At 50.5% G+C, this 17,405-nt stretch overlaps 1 protein-coding gene across 4 annotated transcripts in view; it reads right to left on the reverse strand.

Annotated features, from left to right (window-relative positions):
- Nucleotides 1-7,742: 7,742 nt before the first annotated feature.
- Nucleotides 7,743-17,405, reverse strand: part of GPR156 (G protein-coupled receptor 156) — a 36,462-nt gene continuing 26,799 nt past the window's right edge. For 3 of the 4 annotated variants that reach the window (XM_019527509.1, XM_019527511.1, XM_019527508.1), the window contains 3 exons: nucleotides 15,971-16,207; nucleotides 11,845-12,006; nucleotides 7,743-10,006 (listed from right to left, as the gene is read on the reverse strand). In XM_019527509.1, the coding sequence (XP_019383054.1) occupies nucleotides 8,678-10,006; nucleotides 11,845-12,006; nucleotides 15,971-16,207 (1,728 nt within the window). In that variant the 3' untranslated portion in view covers nucleotides 7,743-8,677. The remainder of the gene's footprint in view (nucleotides 10,007-11,844; nucleotides 12,007-15,970; nucleotides 16,208-17,405) is intronic. The other variant, XM_019527512.1, reaches the window with a different exon arrangement.

The raw sequence follows: 17,405 nt of genomic DNA on the forward strand, positions 1-17,405 counted from the left end.
ATCATGCCTGTACAGTCCTGCTGCTTTCCAAGAGTAAGGGGCAATTCTGGGCTGAGGGGTGGGTGACAGGGCTGGTCCTCCTCCTCCTGACTGACTGGCCAGGGACACATTATCTTGGGTGGTTAATGTGCTCACATTTTTCACATGACAACCCCTCTCTCTCCAATCTCTCAGTTCTAATCCTCAAAGGGAATTTACAAAACACCTTTCATAGATGAACATATGAACTTCATTCACTTCATCAATATACTGAATACAAATGGACTAAATATAGACACTGGATATATAGCACATTATAACCTGCCTGCCACTGGATAACTCCAGGTAACCTGGGCGGACTTTTCACCAACTATATTCTATCACTTGTTCAACATTTGCCCTTCCCCCTACACCTACCTGCCTCACACCTATTGTCTCCCATCCCCTCTGATCCTCACTGCTTCGCATTTGCATTTTTATAGACCTGCATTTTTCATATTGGCTTCTATTCCATCAAGGACAACACAAAACAACACAAAACAGGGATAGGGCACAAACACCCTATCCCTCAACAAGGGTGTTTGTGCCCAAAAGCTTGCAAAGAACAATGTATCCAACTATTTAGTTGGTCTAATAAAAAATATCACATCTACCCAAAGAGCCTTGTCTGCTCTTAGGAAAGGGTCTGAAGGCTTTGACATACTGCTTGGGGATTTCTGGATCTAAGTGTTGGTTTTGAGGCTCTCTCCGCACCTTTATTTTTTTTTCCAATAGGATGAGGCATATCTGGCAACTGGGAGGGAAGGAGAGGGGGTCTGCCCAAAGGTCTGGGGGTCTGCTGTGTAACCACTGCCCTTTTCCTCATTCATCGTGAATGCCTGGGCCTGGCCTTGCAAAACTTGAGCTCTGCTGCATATTTTATACAGGGCAGCTACTTAGCTGACAGGAGAAAATGGAGCTCCCTCATATCATAAGGAAAGAAGACAGGGATTTCCTTCTCTCTCACTTCAGGAGCTCTCTCCCTCCATTCCCTAGATGTCTTTTCATGCTTCACAGATCTTACCACCAGCTCCCTACACATCCTTACACTAAAGTTTGCCAGGGGGTAGGGGGCAATTTACACTGGTGTCCATGAGGGGTTGGGCACTGTAGCTACCAACCTTACAAGATAACAAGCACCTATTTGCCATTACTCAGTTTCCACAGTAGCGAAGACTAAATGTCTCTACAATTCTGAGATGCCAACACTGGATTCTCCTACCAAGCTAGGAGGATCCTGGAGGTGGCAAGGCCTCTTCTATGCTCAGGGACTCTTCAATATGAGGACACATTAAATCTTCCTGGCTCACAGAGCTGCAATCTCATAGACTCATAGACATTAGGGTTGGAAGGGACCTTGAAGATCATCAAATCCAGCCCCCTTCCCCAGGGGCAGGAAGTCAGCTGGGGTCAAAGGATCCCATCAAGATAAGCATCTAAATGTTTCTTGAATGAGTCCAGAGTAGGTGCCTGCACCACTTCTGGAGGGAGTCTATTCCAAGTCTGTGGGACTCAGATAGTAGAGACATTTTTTCTTATCTAGTGGGCTGCGTGGTGTTCTGTTGCTGTTTTTGTGGTATTCTGAGAGGCTGAATGGACTCAGGTAACTAAATAACAATGTTAGGGAAGGGGGGCAGGATAGTGATTGCATTTGCCCTCCTCACACATGCCTCACTGTGGAGAAGTATCCTCTGATTTCTGTGATGAAAAAGGAAACATTTATGAAGGCTAAGGGGATTCCTGTGAGGTATACTTTGCTGCTGTTCTCCTGAATGTTCTCTATAGCTGGAAAAGCACAACCATGTATTCAGGAACATAGGAGAAGTCGGCCTTGCCTTACAATGTAAGAGTTATACTCACACAGTTATGATCTCTATAATTCCAATGTCTAGTCCATCCCCACACAGACAGGTGTGACAGGACTAGCCCTGACAAGCAATACTGACACCCAGTGGCTGCCCCAGTCCAGCTTTCTGGTACCACTGCCTAGTGCCTCGCCTGCCACGCTGCGATGGAATAGCTACTCCTGCAGAAGGAGTTCCAAGCCTTGGCGTAGTATTGTCCTTTGGGCCACCTGGCTACACCCACTGTGTTTGTCTAGACCTTGACCCTCTCAGTCTTGGCCTACTTACTTTGGTTGCTACCTTTAACCTGTAGATCTCTTATTCTGGCCTTGGCTTTTTGGCAGAAGCTGTTTGGCTGGGGCTTTAAGTCTCACAGCCTAGGTTCTGGAGCCCCTAGGCTCAAAGGAGTTCAATTCTTCCCACCCCCTCTCAGCACCCATGTCTCTCTGGCCCTCAGCCTAAAGGGTGTTAAAACTCACAGGGTGCTTTGAGGTGCCATGAGGCGCTCCCAGTCCTCTGGTTCTTATTAGCCTAACCACAATGAAAATACTGCCCCCCAGGTACTCACAACACTGAAACAATGTGAACTTCAATTTTCATCCTTCTGGACCTGTTCAGAGGAAAAAGGGGGAAAAAACATAACAAAACAAAACTTCTCTACCCCTACACACCAGAGCTTCCCTTACTGTGCTTACACGTGCTGCTGTGGCCTGCCTAGGAGCTCTGCATTTATCCCAGCCAGGGCTACAGTACCCTCTTTAGCTTGAGGGCAAGCCTTTTATTCCCTTTCTGGCCTGCCAGATGTATGTCTGCAGCACAGGGTTTCTCATGATCCCTTGCAGCTCTGCCAGCTGCCTGCCCTCTTCTTAGTTCAGTCCCTCTGGGGCAGGGTAATGGGCAGTTGCAGGCACCTTGTCTCATCTTCTTTTCACTGCTTGCCAGCGGGGGTTCTTCCTAGTGACCATTGCAGCTGTCTTCCTTCCCTGAGCCCTCATCCTTCTGAGCCACAAAAACCCTGCTCTTAAAAGGCCCTTGCCCACAGCCTTCTCCCAGTAACAGGGCAAGGGTTCTCTGTTACATGGGGGTCAAATTTTGCTGCACCATTAATGCTGGTTGGCAATGAGCTTCAGGGATTTTGAGAGGTGGCTGTGGTGGTGTCTTGCAATGTGTGCTTTGTGTGGCCTTGGCTGTTTGTATCTTGGGTGTCACCACTGCATGGCTCAGAGTTAGTTTAAAATGCATGGGCAAAGTTTTCATGGTTCAAAAGGCAGCAAGAGTTACTCTGATGTTAAAAAAAATCTTCAGGTTGCTACTGATGTGAAAAGGCCTTTCTAGGATTCATTGGGACAGAAATGATAAGGTATTCAGAATGAAATCTTAAAAAAATAAATGTCTCCTGACTTTCTGCTTTTATCCCCTGCCTTCCTAAATTGTAGCATGTAATAATATATTAAGAGACCCATATGAGGCTTGGTACTGGATACCTGCATTTCTGAATCAAGGGATTCTTCACTGAATCTCAGCATGGTTAGAAGCTGAGCATGCAAAATGGCAGACAGGCCAACAGGCTGTGGCACTCACACCGGAAGGGCAGTCCACTGAGAAAAAGACTGTGGCAGGGTCAAGGGTCACAGTGTTGGACATTTGGGTACACAGGGGTGGGCAAAATGGTGGATCCGGCTGGCAGCCTGACTCCATTTTCCAGAAACCCCTGTCTGCATTGCTATGGCTGGTTTCCAAGGAGACCCCAGTAGCAACGGCATCATGACAGTGCAGGGCCAGGGTTCCCATGGAGACTGGCCCCAGCAGCAGGGAGCTACTCCAGGGCTGAGGCTGGGATCTTGCAGTGGTGACAGTGTGGTCTGGAACCAGGGCAGAGCTGTGATCCACTGCCTGTACGCCCTTGCCTGGGGCATGCAGGCAGCAGATTGCAGCTCTGCCTTGGCTGTGGACCACACTGTCACAGCCACAAGATCCCAGCCCCAGAGCAGCTCCCTGCCCAACCATCTGCCCTGCCAGCGCTGCCAGGGCCAGTCTCTATGGAAAGCCTGGCCCTGTGCTGTAACCACGCCACTGCTGCTGGGGCCTCCATGGAAACTGGCTGCAGCAACGTGGGCAGGGGCTGCTGGGGAAATGGAGTCTGCCGCAGGTCTGATCCGGCTTGCAGGCTGGACTTTGCCTGTCCCTGGACTAAGAGCAGGCAAAGGGAGACTGTAGCATGAAAGGGAAGGGAGAAGGACTTGGAATAGTTACTTCCTTACATCCACCATGAATGCAGCACCCACCATAAGACTACAAATAAATGCCAACTTGGCCTGCATTAGCAATCATTTGTGATACAAGCAGACTTACCATTCCCAGTTTTGTGGCTGGGATCCTGACTATTCTCAGGGGCTGCAGGGCACCTGGCAGTGGTGATGGGGAGCCTGTCAGGCTGGTCTGGGGTCTCAGCCAGGCTCCCACAAAGCAAAAAGCTCCTGGTTGTCTGGTAGAAGAAGTCACTGGTCCTGGCATCCTCAGTCTTGTAGGCTGTCACCTATGTCTGACATGAAATGAGGTCCTAGGCCCCTACCAAAGCCTTGTCCATCTTGAAAGTATGGACACATTGGGTAAAGTGCTGCCAGAACTGCTATATCTGTCTATACCCCACCAGCAGGTCACCTTCAAGTCCTTTGTCTTAATACATAATGCCCTCCATGTGGCCACTGCCATGGCAATGGTATCATAAATGTATTGGTCTCTGTAAAGCTCCTCCATTTTCACCTCTCTCTAGGTGGCAGTAAGGGCTAGGGCCCCTGCCTCTGTCTAGTTACAAACTTGGCAAGCAGGCCTGGCTTGAAGATAGCAGGTATAATATGCAGGCATGTTAGCAAGGTGTCAACACTAGTGCCTTCGACCCCCCAGGGGCAGAAAAGGGGCAGGCACTGCTATAGAAGCAGGGGTTTTGGATGCTTATCCAAAACCAATAAGCCCCCAAGAACCTCCCCACCTGCCCCTCTGTCTTACGTGCTGCTCAGTGCTGGGGAGGCTGCCACTCCTCAGGTGCCATCAGAGAAGGCCTGGTAGCTTGGCTTCTTCAGGCACGGAGAAAAACAGCTGCCTGCCTAAATGCCTCCATAAAGGAGGCATAAATGCAGAGCTGTCATTTATATGTATTCCTTCCAGGTGATGAGCATCTCCATTTCTTCTCTCACTTGATGTTGCCCATTTTGAGTAGTGGCCCCTAGGGAGGAGGCAGGATTCTTTCCTTCTCATCCACCAAAGGAGGTGGCAAATGCATTTTGAAAGCGGGGGGGCATGTCCTCTCCATCCTGTCTCCCTTGGCCAAATGTGCCCCCCCACCCCCGCCACTTGACTGGTCTGACATTTAAAGCTCTCCCTCCCAGACTGGAGCTGCAAACCCAAGGTTGAGAACAGGGGTTGGTGGATGGTCCTGAGGGAGTCTGAGAGCAGCCACTGCTGACAGCCCAGTAAATATGAAAAAAACACCATCCCAGGGGGGCGACCTCCCCCAAGACAATCCCCTCCCCACACTCCTGATTTTTAAGGCCTTGTCTACACTGCTGAGGCAGCATGGAGAAATCCAACCACACTCGAAACATGGAAGGTCACCAATAATTCCACTCCTTGGCCTTTCCCAGGCCCACCAGACACCAAAGACTGGGGCAGAGGCCTTTGGGATGAGTCTGGAGCAGCATTACCAGTGTGCTTATGGGTGTAGGCATGCTTGGGCCCCTCCATGCCAGGACATGTGGCTACCATGGTGTAGACAAGTCTGGGGATTTTCCAGCCTGGGGTTTTTCCCTGGCATCTGCTCACCCAATAGCAGAAAGGTCCACTCTGCCTGCCCCACACCCACGGGGTACCCTGCTGTCCCCAGCTCTCTGGGAAGACTTTTCCTCCTGGGCACCACCTTTCATCCATTTCTTCCCCCCACTAAAAGGGCTACATCTGCTGTCCATAGCATCCCCCTGACATCTGCTGTCCATTGCATCCCCTGCACAGTCAATAACCTGCAGCCTCTGTCACAACATAGGGCCTTGCTGTAACCCTGATAGGTGATCAGGACCAGGAGGTGAAGTCCAGCCCTCTGGGAGTTACTGGGCTGATATGGGGCTGGAAGGTAGGCCCTGCTGCCTGCTCACACAGCAAAGCCCCAGGGAGTGCCCAGGGGGAGCAGGACAGCAGCAGCCTTTGGTGACCAGAGCACTGCACTACAGACACTACCTGATCTAGGCTAGACAGTGGGGCAGTGCTAACAATTCCTACTTGCCTGGTGAAAAGTGCTCAAAAGAGGCTTCCAGGTTTGACAACACTTCAAAGATGCCTTAACTCCAGGGGAGCCCTGGAGAGTCACCCAGAGCACTGTAGGCTCCCCCCAGTGTTGCATCAACACATGCATCCTTTATCAGAACTAAACCCACCTCTTCTCCTGGGCTGTGCTGGGATGTTCTGGAGGAGCAGAAAAAGCGCAAGTCATTCATGCTGTATGCACAGTGCCTGTGCTTGCAAGGAAAGGGCATCCAGAGGGCACTGCACAGGACACTGCAGGCTGGTATCTGTCCCTTCAGGAGGGGCTGTCCAACTTTGGAGCATCTGGGGCCACATGCTGCACCCACGTGGGCCACAGACCCCACAGGATGCCTGCAACATGGGTCCACTGCCATCCCACCAGCACACCCCTCTCCATAAGAAGGGGAAGGAGGAGAAGGGGGAGCCCAGAGACCTTGGTGGCGGCAGCAGCAGCTGGAGCAGTTGTGGGAGTGGTGCCCAGGTGGGAGTCCATGGGCCACAAATTAACTCCTTGTGGGCATGTGGCCTGCAGGCTGTGAGATAGATAGCCCAGTCTTCAGGTGTCTCCATTTGGTCTGGTCTCAGGGCTAGTGCTTTGTAGCCACAGCAAGCCACGCTTCCAGCCTGTCAGATAGCTAACAGCTACAAATAAAGCCTTGGAGCACAGCTGCAGCTGCAAGACAAGTCAGTGCTGCATTCCAGCATTAAGCAGGTCCAAAGCCTGCTGCAGTGGGCGGCTGCATACAGCTCTGTCTCTTTCCAAACCAGGGCTCTTGTCTCCCATGACTTGGGGCAGGGAGGTAGTCCAGGACTGAAACTGGGGTCAGCCCCTGTGCTGGGAAGGGCATTAGGCTCTTCCTCTACTTGTGTCTGGCTGGCACTGTGCAATTTGCCAGACTGGCAAGGACTACAGGAGGTGGGAGGAGGGAAGTCTGCCTTCCTCTGTAATGTAGGGCCTGGCTCATCGTCTAAGACTCCAAGTCATCTAGGCATGATTACATTCCCTGCTAGGCAGAGGCCCAAGGCATCAACAACACCTTGGTCTCTCCTACTCTCCTCCTGGGACCCCCTGCACACTTGGAACCCTTTGGTTCTTACACAAAGCTCCTTATTTGTTATGGGGTGTCAGGCCAGTGCTCCACAATGGATGTTCTTGTTTATTCACCAAGACTTAAGACCAATTATGTTGTTACTAGTGATGGCAGGGGATTGGACATGAAGGATCAGGTGGACTCTTGCACTGCTTTGCATACATGCATTTCATAAGCACCTGAATGCAGTGGGCAGCCCCAGGGACTTGATCAGAGAACAGCGGAAAGATCAGCTTGGGGAAGGGAGGGAACCAGGTTCCTTGTAAAGTGAAAGGCAGAGAAAAACAGCACTGGGATTGTGCCCTTGTCTACTTCTTTATTACTGAGGATGAAGGGCTGAAAGGTGGGGATCTCTTTTCAGACGTTCTCTTTTTGCTTGCTTTTTTACCTTAGCTATCCATGTCAAGTGTAGAGGCAGGGTGAGCAGAGCACAGGGCAGAATACTGCCATCCCAAGAGAGTAACCAAGAAGGAAATTTTATTTGCACTGTTTGAAATTTGGTTTTGTTTGCATCTGTTTATTAAAGATCTCCACGCCACAGAGACGGCATTGGCACTGGGGCTTAGGTCTCAGTGCTGCCTCCCCAGTGAGGTCCTTTAACCAAACCAGACACCCTAGAGTCTATATTCCCAAGGTGAAAAATGAACAGACAATACTCATTTAGAAACCTCCACGCCTTTCAAATCTACTGCATCCAACAGAAGATAGTAAAACTAAGGGCATCTGGCCAGTTATATTAAAACAATCTTTTGCAGACCCTGTAAGATTTTTCAGCTTTCCTCCCTTCCTCTCTACCTGCTGCAGGGTAATTAAGCTGAATGAAATATCTGCAAAGTCACCCCTGGAGAAGCCAGGCCCAGCTTTCATTATCTTGCTCAGAGACTACACCAACAAAAATAGAAAGTCTAGTGTTTTGGGTTGGTTTTTTTTTTGCCACCCCCAGGTTCTTGCTTTGCTGAGAGACTAGCACATTTGGGGATGAGTGACAAGGTGAAAAATTTTCTGTATTTCTTTTAAAATAGCTAACTGAACATAGTGCTGGGGAAAAGCAGCCTACATTGCCGACCCTGAGGGGGTGGGGTAGTCTTGACTAGGTAGAAGCTAATCAGGTTTCCCACGCATGCCATTTCCCACTCCTGACCCAGAGAGCTCCACTGCTACAGTTCATCCAGTCCTCAACCTCTCAGGGCCCATTAATATGATGGGTGTTCCTAGGATGCAGGCACCTGTCTATAGTGGCCGGATTAAAACCACCAACCCAGTTCTTGTAACATCTCTAATCAAATGGCTGCAGTTTTCAGTTGCCCCTGGTTTAGCCCAGATCTGAATGAGCAACGAAGGCAGGTACATGCTTTATGTATTTTATTCTCAGCCCCCGGAACAACCTATGTCCCTATTCTTACCGCTGGACTAGGACAGCCTCCTTTGCATCTACACGAAAGTGGGTGTCAGATCCTCTTTGAAGTTCACAACAGGTTGAGACCTGCTGTAGAGCTTTGTCCGGAGGGCGAGGGGCTCGCCTGGCTCTGGGTCTGCGTCAGTGACAGAACTATCACTGGAGACACAAGGGTCTTGGAAGCAGATTTCACAGTAAGGCCTGTGGCAGCAGTGAAACACCTCCTCAGAGCTGCTGCTGGAGTCAGAGTCTGGGTAGCAGTACAAGGAGGGCATGAGAGGCCGTCGCAGCTCCCGCAGAGCATCCTCCTCCTGCAGCAGGGTGTGGAGCGGATGTCGCAGAGTACTGCAGTTCTTTGCTTGGTCAAGCCCCGGGTGTTTGCTGGAAACATGGTTGTGCTGCTCAGGCTGGTCCTGGGCATTGTCAGCTGGTGAGGAGGATGACGTCTGACCAAGGCACCTTCCATCACTGTGGTCACCTGCTTTGGCCTGAGGCACACATGCAACCTCATCACAGCCTTGCCCACCAGCTGCCCTGCCGACAGTCTGGTTCACGACACACCAAACTAGAGGAGAAGCGGAGCCAGGATAACTCGGGGGAGGGGAATGGAGCGGTATTCTCCTTCTCTGCCAGGTCATGTAAGGGCTTAGGTTCTTTTCCTGGGACCTCCACACAGACCTCCTTTCCTGCTGGGCACTGTGCCTGGCCTGTCTGGACCCCCAGGGTGAGGTCTGGGCACCAGCCATGCTACCTAGGCTCAGCTCTTGCAAGATTTCCTGCAGCTTTTCACTGCTCACATAGTTGAATCTCAAGGGCTGCTCCTTCATCATTGCTGAGCTCTCTGCCTGCTCTGCTCCCTCACCCACAGCTGCAGGGCTCTGGCTCCGTGGCCCTAATAAACTGCCTGAAATTTTCCTGCTGCTTTGAGGAACCCATTTCTCTTGGAGCCTGTTAGAGTTATATTCAGAGATTCCCGCAGAGTCATAGGGTTGTATCAGAGAGCAAGCGGGATCCTCTGGCGGGGTGCAGTGGTGGCTTGTATAACTGTTACGGTCCTGGGTGTCCCCAGCACCATCTTCTTTGCTAAGAGATACTGGGCTGCACTGTGCATGTGGAGGACTGGAACACTGCCAAGAGCCTGCCTCCTGGCCAAGGGGTATATGGTCTCCCAGGGGCTCTTCAGCACCCATGTCACAGCCACTAGGTTTAACATGGTGATTGGTGTTCTGGAGTGAAAGGGAGAGGGATGTGGAAGGAAGAGCTGGGTGCATGGGGTCGTAGCCACAGTCTGCAGACATCAGCTTCATCAGCTTCTCCTTAGCATTGTTCACTTGCTCCTGAAGGCTTTCGATCACAGCATTTTTCTGTTACCAAACAAGCAAGCATGTCAGGTACACTGCAGAAAACAATGCCGATACTACACTAAGGCAGGGGATTCCAAGGAAAAGCAAGTCAGGAAGCCAGGGCCTGGGCAGAGAAAATGTTTACCTGGATGCAACCTAGCATTACACTAGTATAAAAAAGTAGCAGACAGATAACACACACCCATAAACCAGGGGAGCTTCACCCAATCTGGTGGACAACTACCCTCGAAAGAATGGGGGGTAAAACTCCACAGCATAAGATACATTGGTTTAGCTTCATCTGTCCACAGCCATCCAGGGATAACTATTTGATAAAGGCAAACAGACTGCTACTTTCTTCCCTGCCATCTCCTGGCAAGCATCATAATAGCCATCCACTGAGCCATGCCCTCATCAATATACAAATTATACTGGAGTATGTTCATGTCTGTCCAAGCCTTGAGTCTCTCTTTTCCAGAGGAAGTGGCAATCTTTCAGATAGTTTAAAAGAAGTGAGAGGTTCTTACAGATATATAAGTGGGAAGTTCAGATAACAGCATGCAGTTGACAGAAAATGACCCCTGGGGGCCTGGTGACTGGTAAGTATAAAGGTATGCTGCAGTGTAACACTGCTTTTGCTTATGCAGACCAGAGACTTGAGACACACCCAGGAAAAGCCTCACACAGAACCACCCTCTTGCTTCCAAAATTCAGAGCCCAGGGAGTTTCACCTGCTCCCTAAAGGCTCTTGAGAAGGTCCGCATAGTCTGGAAAAGCAGAAGGGCAGGCCTTTAAACATGGCCCTGAAGCTCATTCAGCCTGTTTCCTTTTGTATTCCCTTGGCTGCTCCTAGTGTGAATGTTTGAGAGATTACAGTTGTGCCAGTTACACAGGAATACACTGCTTCTCTAAGGACCCTAGCACATATTCACTGAAATCTAATGAGATCTAATTCCCAGTTCCAACAATCAGGCCTCCTGCCCAGGGCTTGGACCGCCCCTGGACCTGCTATGCCTCACATACATGGCAGGAGGCATGATTTTGGGATCAGGGATCAGATACCAATCATGCTCTTTCTACTTGCCAGTGCAGGGGAAGCCCAGGCTCATGATCCCAGGCTCCTCCTGCACCAGCAAGATGAAAGCCAGGTACCCACAGCCCAGCATAACCCAGAGCAGTCTGAGCCCCAGAGCGGTTCAAGACGCTGGACTGCCCTGCAGCTGGGGCCAACCACTGTCAGCACTGGCTTTGTGGCAGCCATGGACATGCCTCACATTCAGTTTAAGGTGCTGTACAAACCAGCCATAAAATGATCCACGTTATATATGGAACATTTTTATGGCTGGTTTACCATTTTATGGAGCCTTAAATCAGGGGCACCTTCATCATTTACACTGTGATTACCATGTTAAACATGGCATAAATGTAATGAATAGAGGGGCCCTAAAAGCCAGAGCATTTCTGCATGTACAGTTTGGAGTTGCAGGAGCAACAGCCCTGCTGCTGACAAGATGCTCTCCACTGAACATATTGCACCATGGGCTGTGAGAATTCAGGCCATATTGATCCATGTGCCTCATTTTATGCCCCGAGTGTGATATATTGACAAGATGATGTTTAAAAAAACCCCAATTCCTTTCCACAAGCCAGCTCTGGAAGGACGCCACCGCCCTGGGAAACGACCATTGTGAGCTGTATGTAACATGGGTCTTTCAAACCTACAAATCCTTCAGCAGACAAAGGGAGAGGGGGGAGCATAGCAGAGGGAGGACAGCAGCTGCTGGCCTCTGAGACCTAGGCAGATGAGAGACGGAGGCTGCTCTTTCTACCATTATAAGCTGCCCGAGAGAGCATGTTACCTCTGTAAGCAGCCGCCTCATAGAGTTCTTTTCCCCAATCAGCTGGTATATCTGCTCTTCACTGTACATGGAGAGGAAGCTCTTGCTGGGGCTGTTAAAATACTTTGCCATGTGGTTAATGGTTTGGCTCTCTTCTTCTTCAAAGGATTTCCAGTGTCTGAGCTGTTGAGCACAAGGAGGCCATTATGTACGTGACATGTATAGATTATACAAACACAGAGAGAGACAGACGGACAGATGCCAAAAAAGACAGAGACCAAGGGACAGCAATGGAGACAAAGGAAGGATGTGACAGGCAAGCAGAGAGAGAAAGGGGCAAACTCACCCACCCCCACCCATCACACTGCTATTCCCCTCCTCTACATAACCTGCTGGGGACAATGCTGACACCACAGTTCAGAGATGCTGTGTTGCTTGGACTGCCCCATACTCATGTATCTGAACCAGGGGTAGGCAATGTTTTTTGGCGGGAGTGCCGAAAACAACACAATGTCTACCTTGGAAGGTGCTGGAGTGCTGACATGCCGGAGCCCAGAGCAGTTGTTTGCAGCCTCCTGGCTACAGCCGGCCCACGGAGCCCTATCTCCTTGCAGCAGCTGCTTAGAGCCCGGGCTGGCGGTGGTGTGCCGAGCAAAATGGCCTTGCGTGCCATGCTTGCTGACCCCTGATCTGGAGCAAAGCCTCACACTGCTGAGAGAGACAGTTAGAGCCTGCATATGCTACAACCTCCAACCATGTGGTAAAACAGGCCTCCTCTGAGTCAGTAGCAGAAAAAGGCAGCGTCTCTCTGTCTCTCTTGCTCATGCACGCATGCGTGCGCACACGCACACACGCTTTTTTACTTCTGAATCATAAGTGACAGGCTGAAAGCCAACAGTGTTTCACCTCTGCCTTTTTACTGGTGTCAGAACAAACACCATAAGAATAAATGCTGCCATCCTGGGTCAGTCCACAAGTCCCTGTAGCCCAGCATCCTCTCATGATTGCACAGGGTGGATGCTAAGGGGAAGAGCATGTATACAAGGCCTGTTCACTCAGCTGTCCCCTGCCTCTTAGGGGGCACATCGAAACTCCAACCATTCACTCATCACTGATGAGCAATGCAACAGCAAACCCATTAGGAAAAGCAAGCTGAATAAAAACCAAAAGGGAATTAAAAAGTTTGAGCGGAATAAAATGCTTGTGCATCCAGGTCAACCACAGAGAAAGTGAGCACGGACATAGTATATGATGCACTGCCCAGGACAGTTACAGCACATGAAATCAGCTCCTCCTTTGCTACCCTGAAATGTTTTATTATTTGATGGGCTCCAACAACAGGGCAGACATTTTCAGAGACGGTGGGTATGCTCCAGGTCCCAAAGACCTTAATCTCACTGAGGACTTGGTAATTGTACTGCAGCAACTGGAATGGCAGGGGGACTGCAGGGCAGCAGTGAGGGGCACTGGCAGAGCTGAGTGGGGAGCCCAGGGCTGAGACAGCAAGGTGGAGGGAGGTGAGGGGGTGGTGCAGGGCAGGAGGGAGGGCATCAGTGGATAAAGAGCCATTCTTTTCTACACCCAGTGCCATAGCAATGAAGTTTGGTGCCTGGGGCAAGCCCGCAGTGGCAGCCCATTCTCATCCTTCACACAGATCCGGGGGGCACAAGCCCCTGTGCTTTCCCAGGAGTGCATGCAGCAGCGGGATCCGCCTTTTCCCCATCTTCGTGCTCTCCCAAACAAGTCATTTGCAGATCCATCTCGCACCCTACCCAGGCTGAGCAGCACCTGTTGGTGCCCCTTCACTTTGGCGTCTGGGGCAGTCATCCCATACACCCCCACTTTGCTGTGGCATTGTCTACACCTGACTGAAAGTTATCTCCATTCTGCTTCTAGCCCCTGCCTCATTTCCTGGGGCCCTAAAACTCCCTCATGCACAAATATCAAACCAAATCATCAACCCTTTCCTCTGGTCCCTCCAATTCTACCAGCAGAGGTGTCTGATTCCTTATCACTGACTGCAGCCAGCATGGCAGTTTTCTCCTGGAAACGCTGAAAGTAAAGAGCAGAGACGTCCTGACAACACCCTCCCCCATCCCCACTGGGGAGCTGAGCTTTCCACTCTGAGCTGGAAAAGGGCAGACCTCCCAGGGGACCACAGCCTCCACTGTCAGCCCTGGAGCCTCCGAGCTTGATGAGTCTGTCTATACTGCAGCACCCGGGGCTCAGCCAGTGCGAGAGGCTTGCTGTGAGATGGAAGGAGGAAGGAATGGAGGGAGGCTGATGGTCTCAGCACTGTGATGAAGGTCTGGAATAAGAAGCTGAAGAGAATGGCTACCCTAGGCACCAAGAGGAAGAGGCTTGCTGCCCTAGGCACCAAGCCCAGAGTGCAGGAGTGGCACAGGCCCTGGGCACTGGCAGACACTGTTGGCATGGCACCTCCTATGGCTGCTGGCAGTGATCTGTCCCAGTGTGATCCCCCAAGGGCTGTCCCTCCCCTCTATGCATGTCAGGGGAGGACAGCAAAGCACTAGTAGCAGTGGAGAAGGCAGAGCCTGGCTGCTAGCAGAGCTGAGAGGACAGCAGGTGGCTACTGCAAAGTCTCTCCACCCTCATCTGCCTGGTCCTCCCCTCCCCCTAGCTTGGCTGGTGACTCCTTAAGCACCTGACACAGCCTGAGAGGAGCATGCAGGGAGGTGGCTCCCTGCCTGGCAGAGCAAAGGAGGGTAGTGGAGGCTTTAGTTACCAGACCACACAAGCAGTGGCAGAGCCACAGAGGGAAAGGAGATGGGCAAAGCCACCAGAGCCATGGGGCAAGTGGAGAAGGGAAGGGGAGAAGCTGCTGGAGTCTGGGGCTGCGAGAGACAAAAGCACTGAAGACGGTGCAGTTTATGTGTGTGGAGCTACTGGGAAGGGGTGCATAAATAGATGGTGACTTGGGGCACACTGGAGATTTTGAGAGAGCAGCAAGAAGGGCTGGAAAAGGGCTGGGGCCTTGGAGATGTGGATGGGACTCCCCAGCTATCACAAGTACCTGGGTTCCCTGGAACCAGGCCTTCAAAGCTCTGCCAGAGCCAGCTCCGCTCTTCCACTGCTGGGTTGTGTTGGTAGAAAAGCATGCAAAAAACATTGCTGGCAGGGGTGGGGGAAGAAGGATTGCACTGGTTTCCATTTGGCAGGATATGAAATGGACTCACCTCCTGCTGTTATTCTGGGATGCTTTAAATCAACATTGAAGCAAACGTAACAATTTTCAAAACTGCATCAACACTGTTCGCTTGCTGAAAAATTAACTTACTGATTTGGACAGAATTTTGCTACCAAAAAAGTGCCAAAAATGGTTGCAAGAAGATTTAGCCAAAAACCAGAAGATTTCCCTAATGCCCATAATTTCTCACATGGAGATTCATTTATCTTTTTAAAAACAAGCTGCTTTTTTATTTTAAAAAAATGTGTAGAAAGGCTCCGTTTAAGGGTTTCCCTCCTGCCCTGAACCCCATCTCCCCTGCTATCTCAGCACACAGCTCTGCCAGTGCCCTCACTGCTGCCCTGCATTCCCACAACTCTGCTAAAGTGAACTGGATGGTTGGACCAGGTCCTGTCTGCTCCATGTTGACACCAGAGAAGCCCAGGAACATTTTGTGAGGTCAGATAGGTCTATGGTGTTGAGCTTCCATGTGTCAGGTTACTGTGTCTACCAAGGAAGGAATACCTATGTTGTTTCCAGGGTTTGAATATGGCAGGAAGCAGTAGGGCAGCCCCTAAGTTGTCACCATCTTCTCCAGAATCTCAAATTTCATTAAAGACACAGCCAAGGCCAAGAAGCAGCATAAGTGAAGGTAATTATAAATGCAAAGAATCAGATGCCAGAAAACTTATTTCATCCATGCGACTGACCAGGCACCAATAAGAATAAATCTCAGTTGGTGTCAACTTGGCCAGATTTGGACTAGTGAGCAGTGTTGGATATGGAAGGTGTGATATCCCACAACGAGCCACTCATTTTTTCCTCCTGGACCCTGGCATGGTTGGATTGCCATGCTATCCCCATGAGCAAGAATGATTCTTCCAGGAAATATCCACAGCACTTATCAAAATCTGAGGTGGCCTTTGAGACCAGACACTTTGGGCAGAGCTGATTTCATACCTGAGGAACAAAGACGAAACAGTTGATAGTGGTCGTGCAGACAAAGATGCCTCCAGATGTAAAACCGAAGACCAGGTTGGGCCACGTGTAGAAAAATCGGTTAGCTAGTAAGACAGTCCCAGTAGTGAGGAAAACGAGGTTGACGCTGACAATGAGTGTCAAGGACTGATTCACTGGTGGAGAGCTGACATTATCTGTCAGACCAGCCAGGTAGGTGCCACAGATCAACAGGATGCCCTGGAATCCAAAAACAGAGACAAAGGGCTTTGGTCTGGAGAAGAGATTTTACTGATGTAGAGTGTGGAAAATAACAGCCAGATGCAGACATCTCCCCTCTCTCCCTCCCCACACTGAACCAACAGGGCTCAGATACATTCAGTGAAATCTTAATTAATGCCATTTGATCTATAATGCAGACATCCAGCTTGATGCATCAGCTCAGCAGCAAGGACTCTGCAAGCTGCAGAGCTGATGCAGCTTGCAGAGTCAGAATTAGGGTGCTCTGGCTGAGCTGGGTAGGGAGTGAGAGCAGGAGAGGATCTGTGGGGTGGGGGAGCTTCAGTTCATGACTGAGGGGCAGTAGTAGCATGATGAGTGCAAAGTTGAGGATGAGACCAGCAGGGAAGGCTGGTGACCAGGTCCGAAGTGCAATCAGATCTCTAGAAGAGCCCAAAAGGAAAGCTCACACTGAGGAGGAGTCTCTAGACTAGGTATATGCTAGAGACAGAAATATTAAGTAGAGAGGGAAATCACTGCTATTGCCATCAAAGAGCAACAGGCACAACTCCAGGAGCTGCCTGTAAATTCAGAGAGAAGGGGCAAGTGAGATCAGAAACAGGACATATTGGATGAGAGAGAAGAGGATTTAATGGTGCATGTTTAAGTAGGACTCCAGGAAAGTCTTGGCCTGAAAAGCACCATCATTTCCCCTTCTCTTTGCCACTCCGAGTGAAGTGAGGGTGGGTGGAAGGTGCTAAAGAAGGATTGGTGGCTCTCTGTCCCCGGGACAGGCAGCAGCAACTCCACCTGTACAATGGCTCGCACAGGCTCCAACTTTTATTTTTGCTGGGGGGCGGGGGGGGCCTAAGATGATGGACATGTGGAAACTTTTACACATTTCAGGTGACAGCCCTCTTTCCAAGAGGGGTCAAGGCCCTCGGGCCCCCATATGCTCAGCTCCACTCACTGATGAGCAACAGTCCTGCTCTGTGAGTGAGAGGGGGGCTCAGTCTCCCAAGTCCATGAGCCTCTACTGGGATTGCCAGCAAGGCAGCTCAGTTAGCCTCATTCTGACTGTTTCTGTGAAATGGATGCCTCTTTCAGGGCACTGGAAGGAGGCTCAGGCTTGTTTCACACAGGCCACTGAGCAGATCATTCTCAACCATGAGCCCTTTTGTGCAAATGAGAAAAAAAAAAAAAAAAAGAGAGACTCTAT

Source organism: Gavialis gangeticus, unplaced genomic scaffold, assembly GCF_001723915.1.
Source record: "Gavialis gangeticus isolate Ggan-Ray unplaced genomic scaffold, GavGan_comp1, whole genome shotgun sequence".
Lineage (NCBI taxonomy): Eukaryota > Metazoa > Chordata > Crocodylia > Gavialidae > Gavialis > Gavialis gangeticus.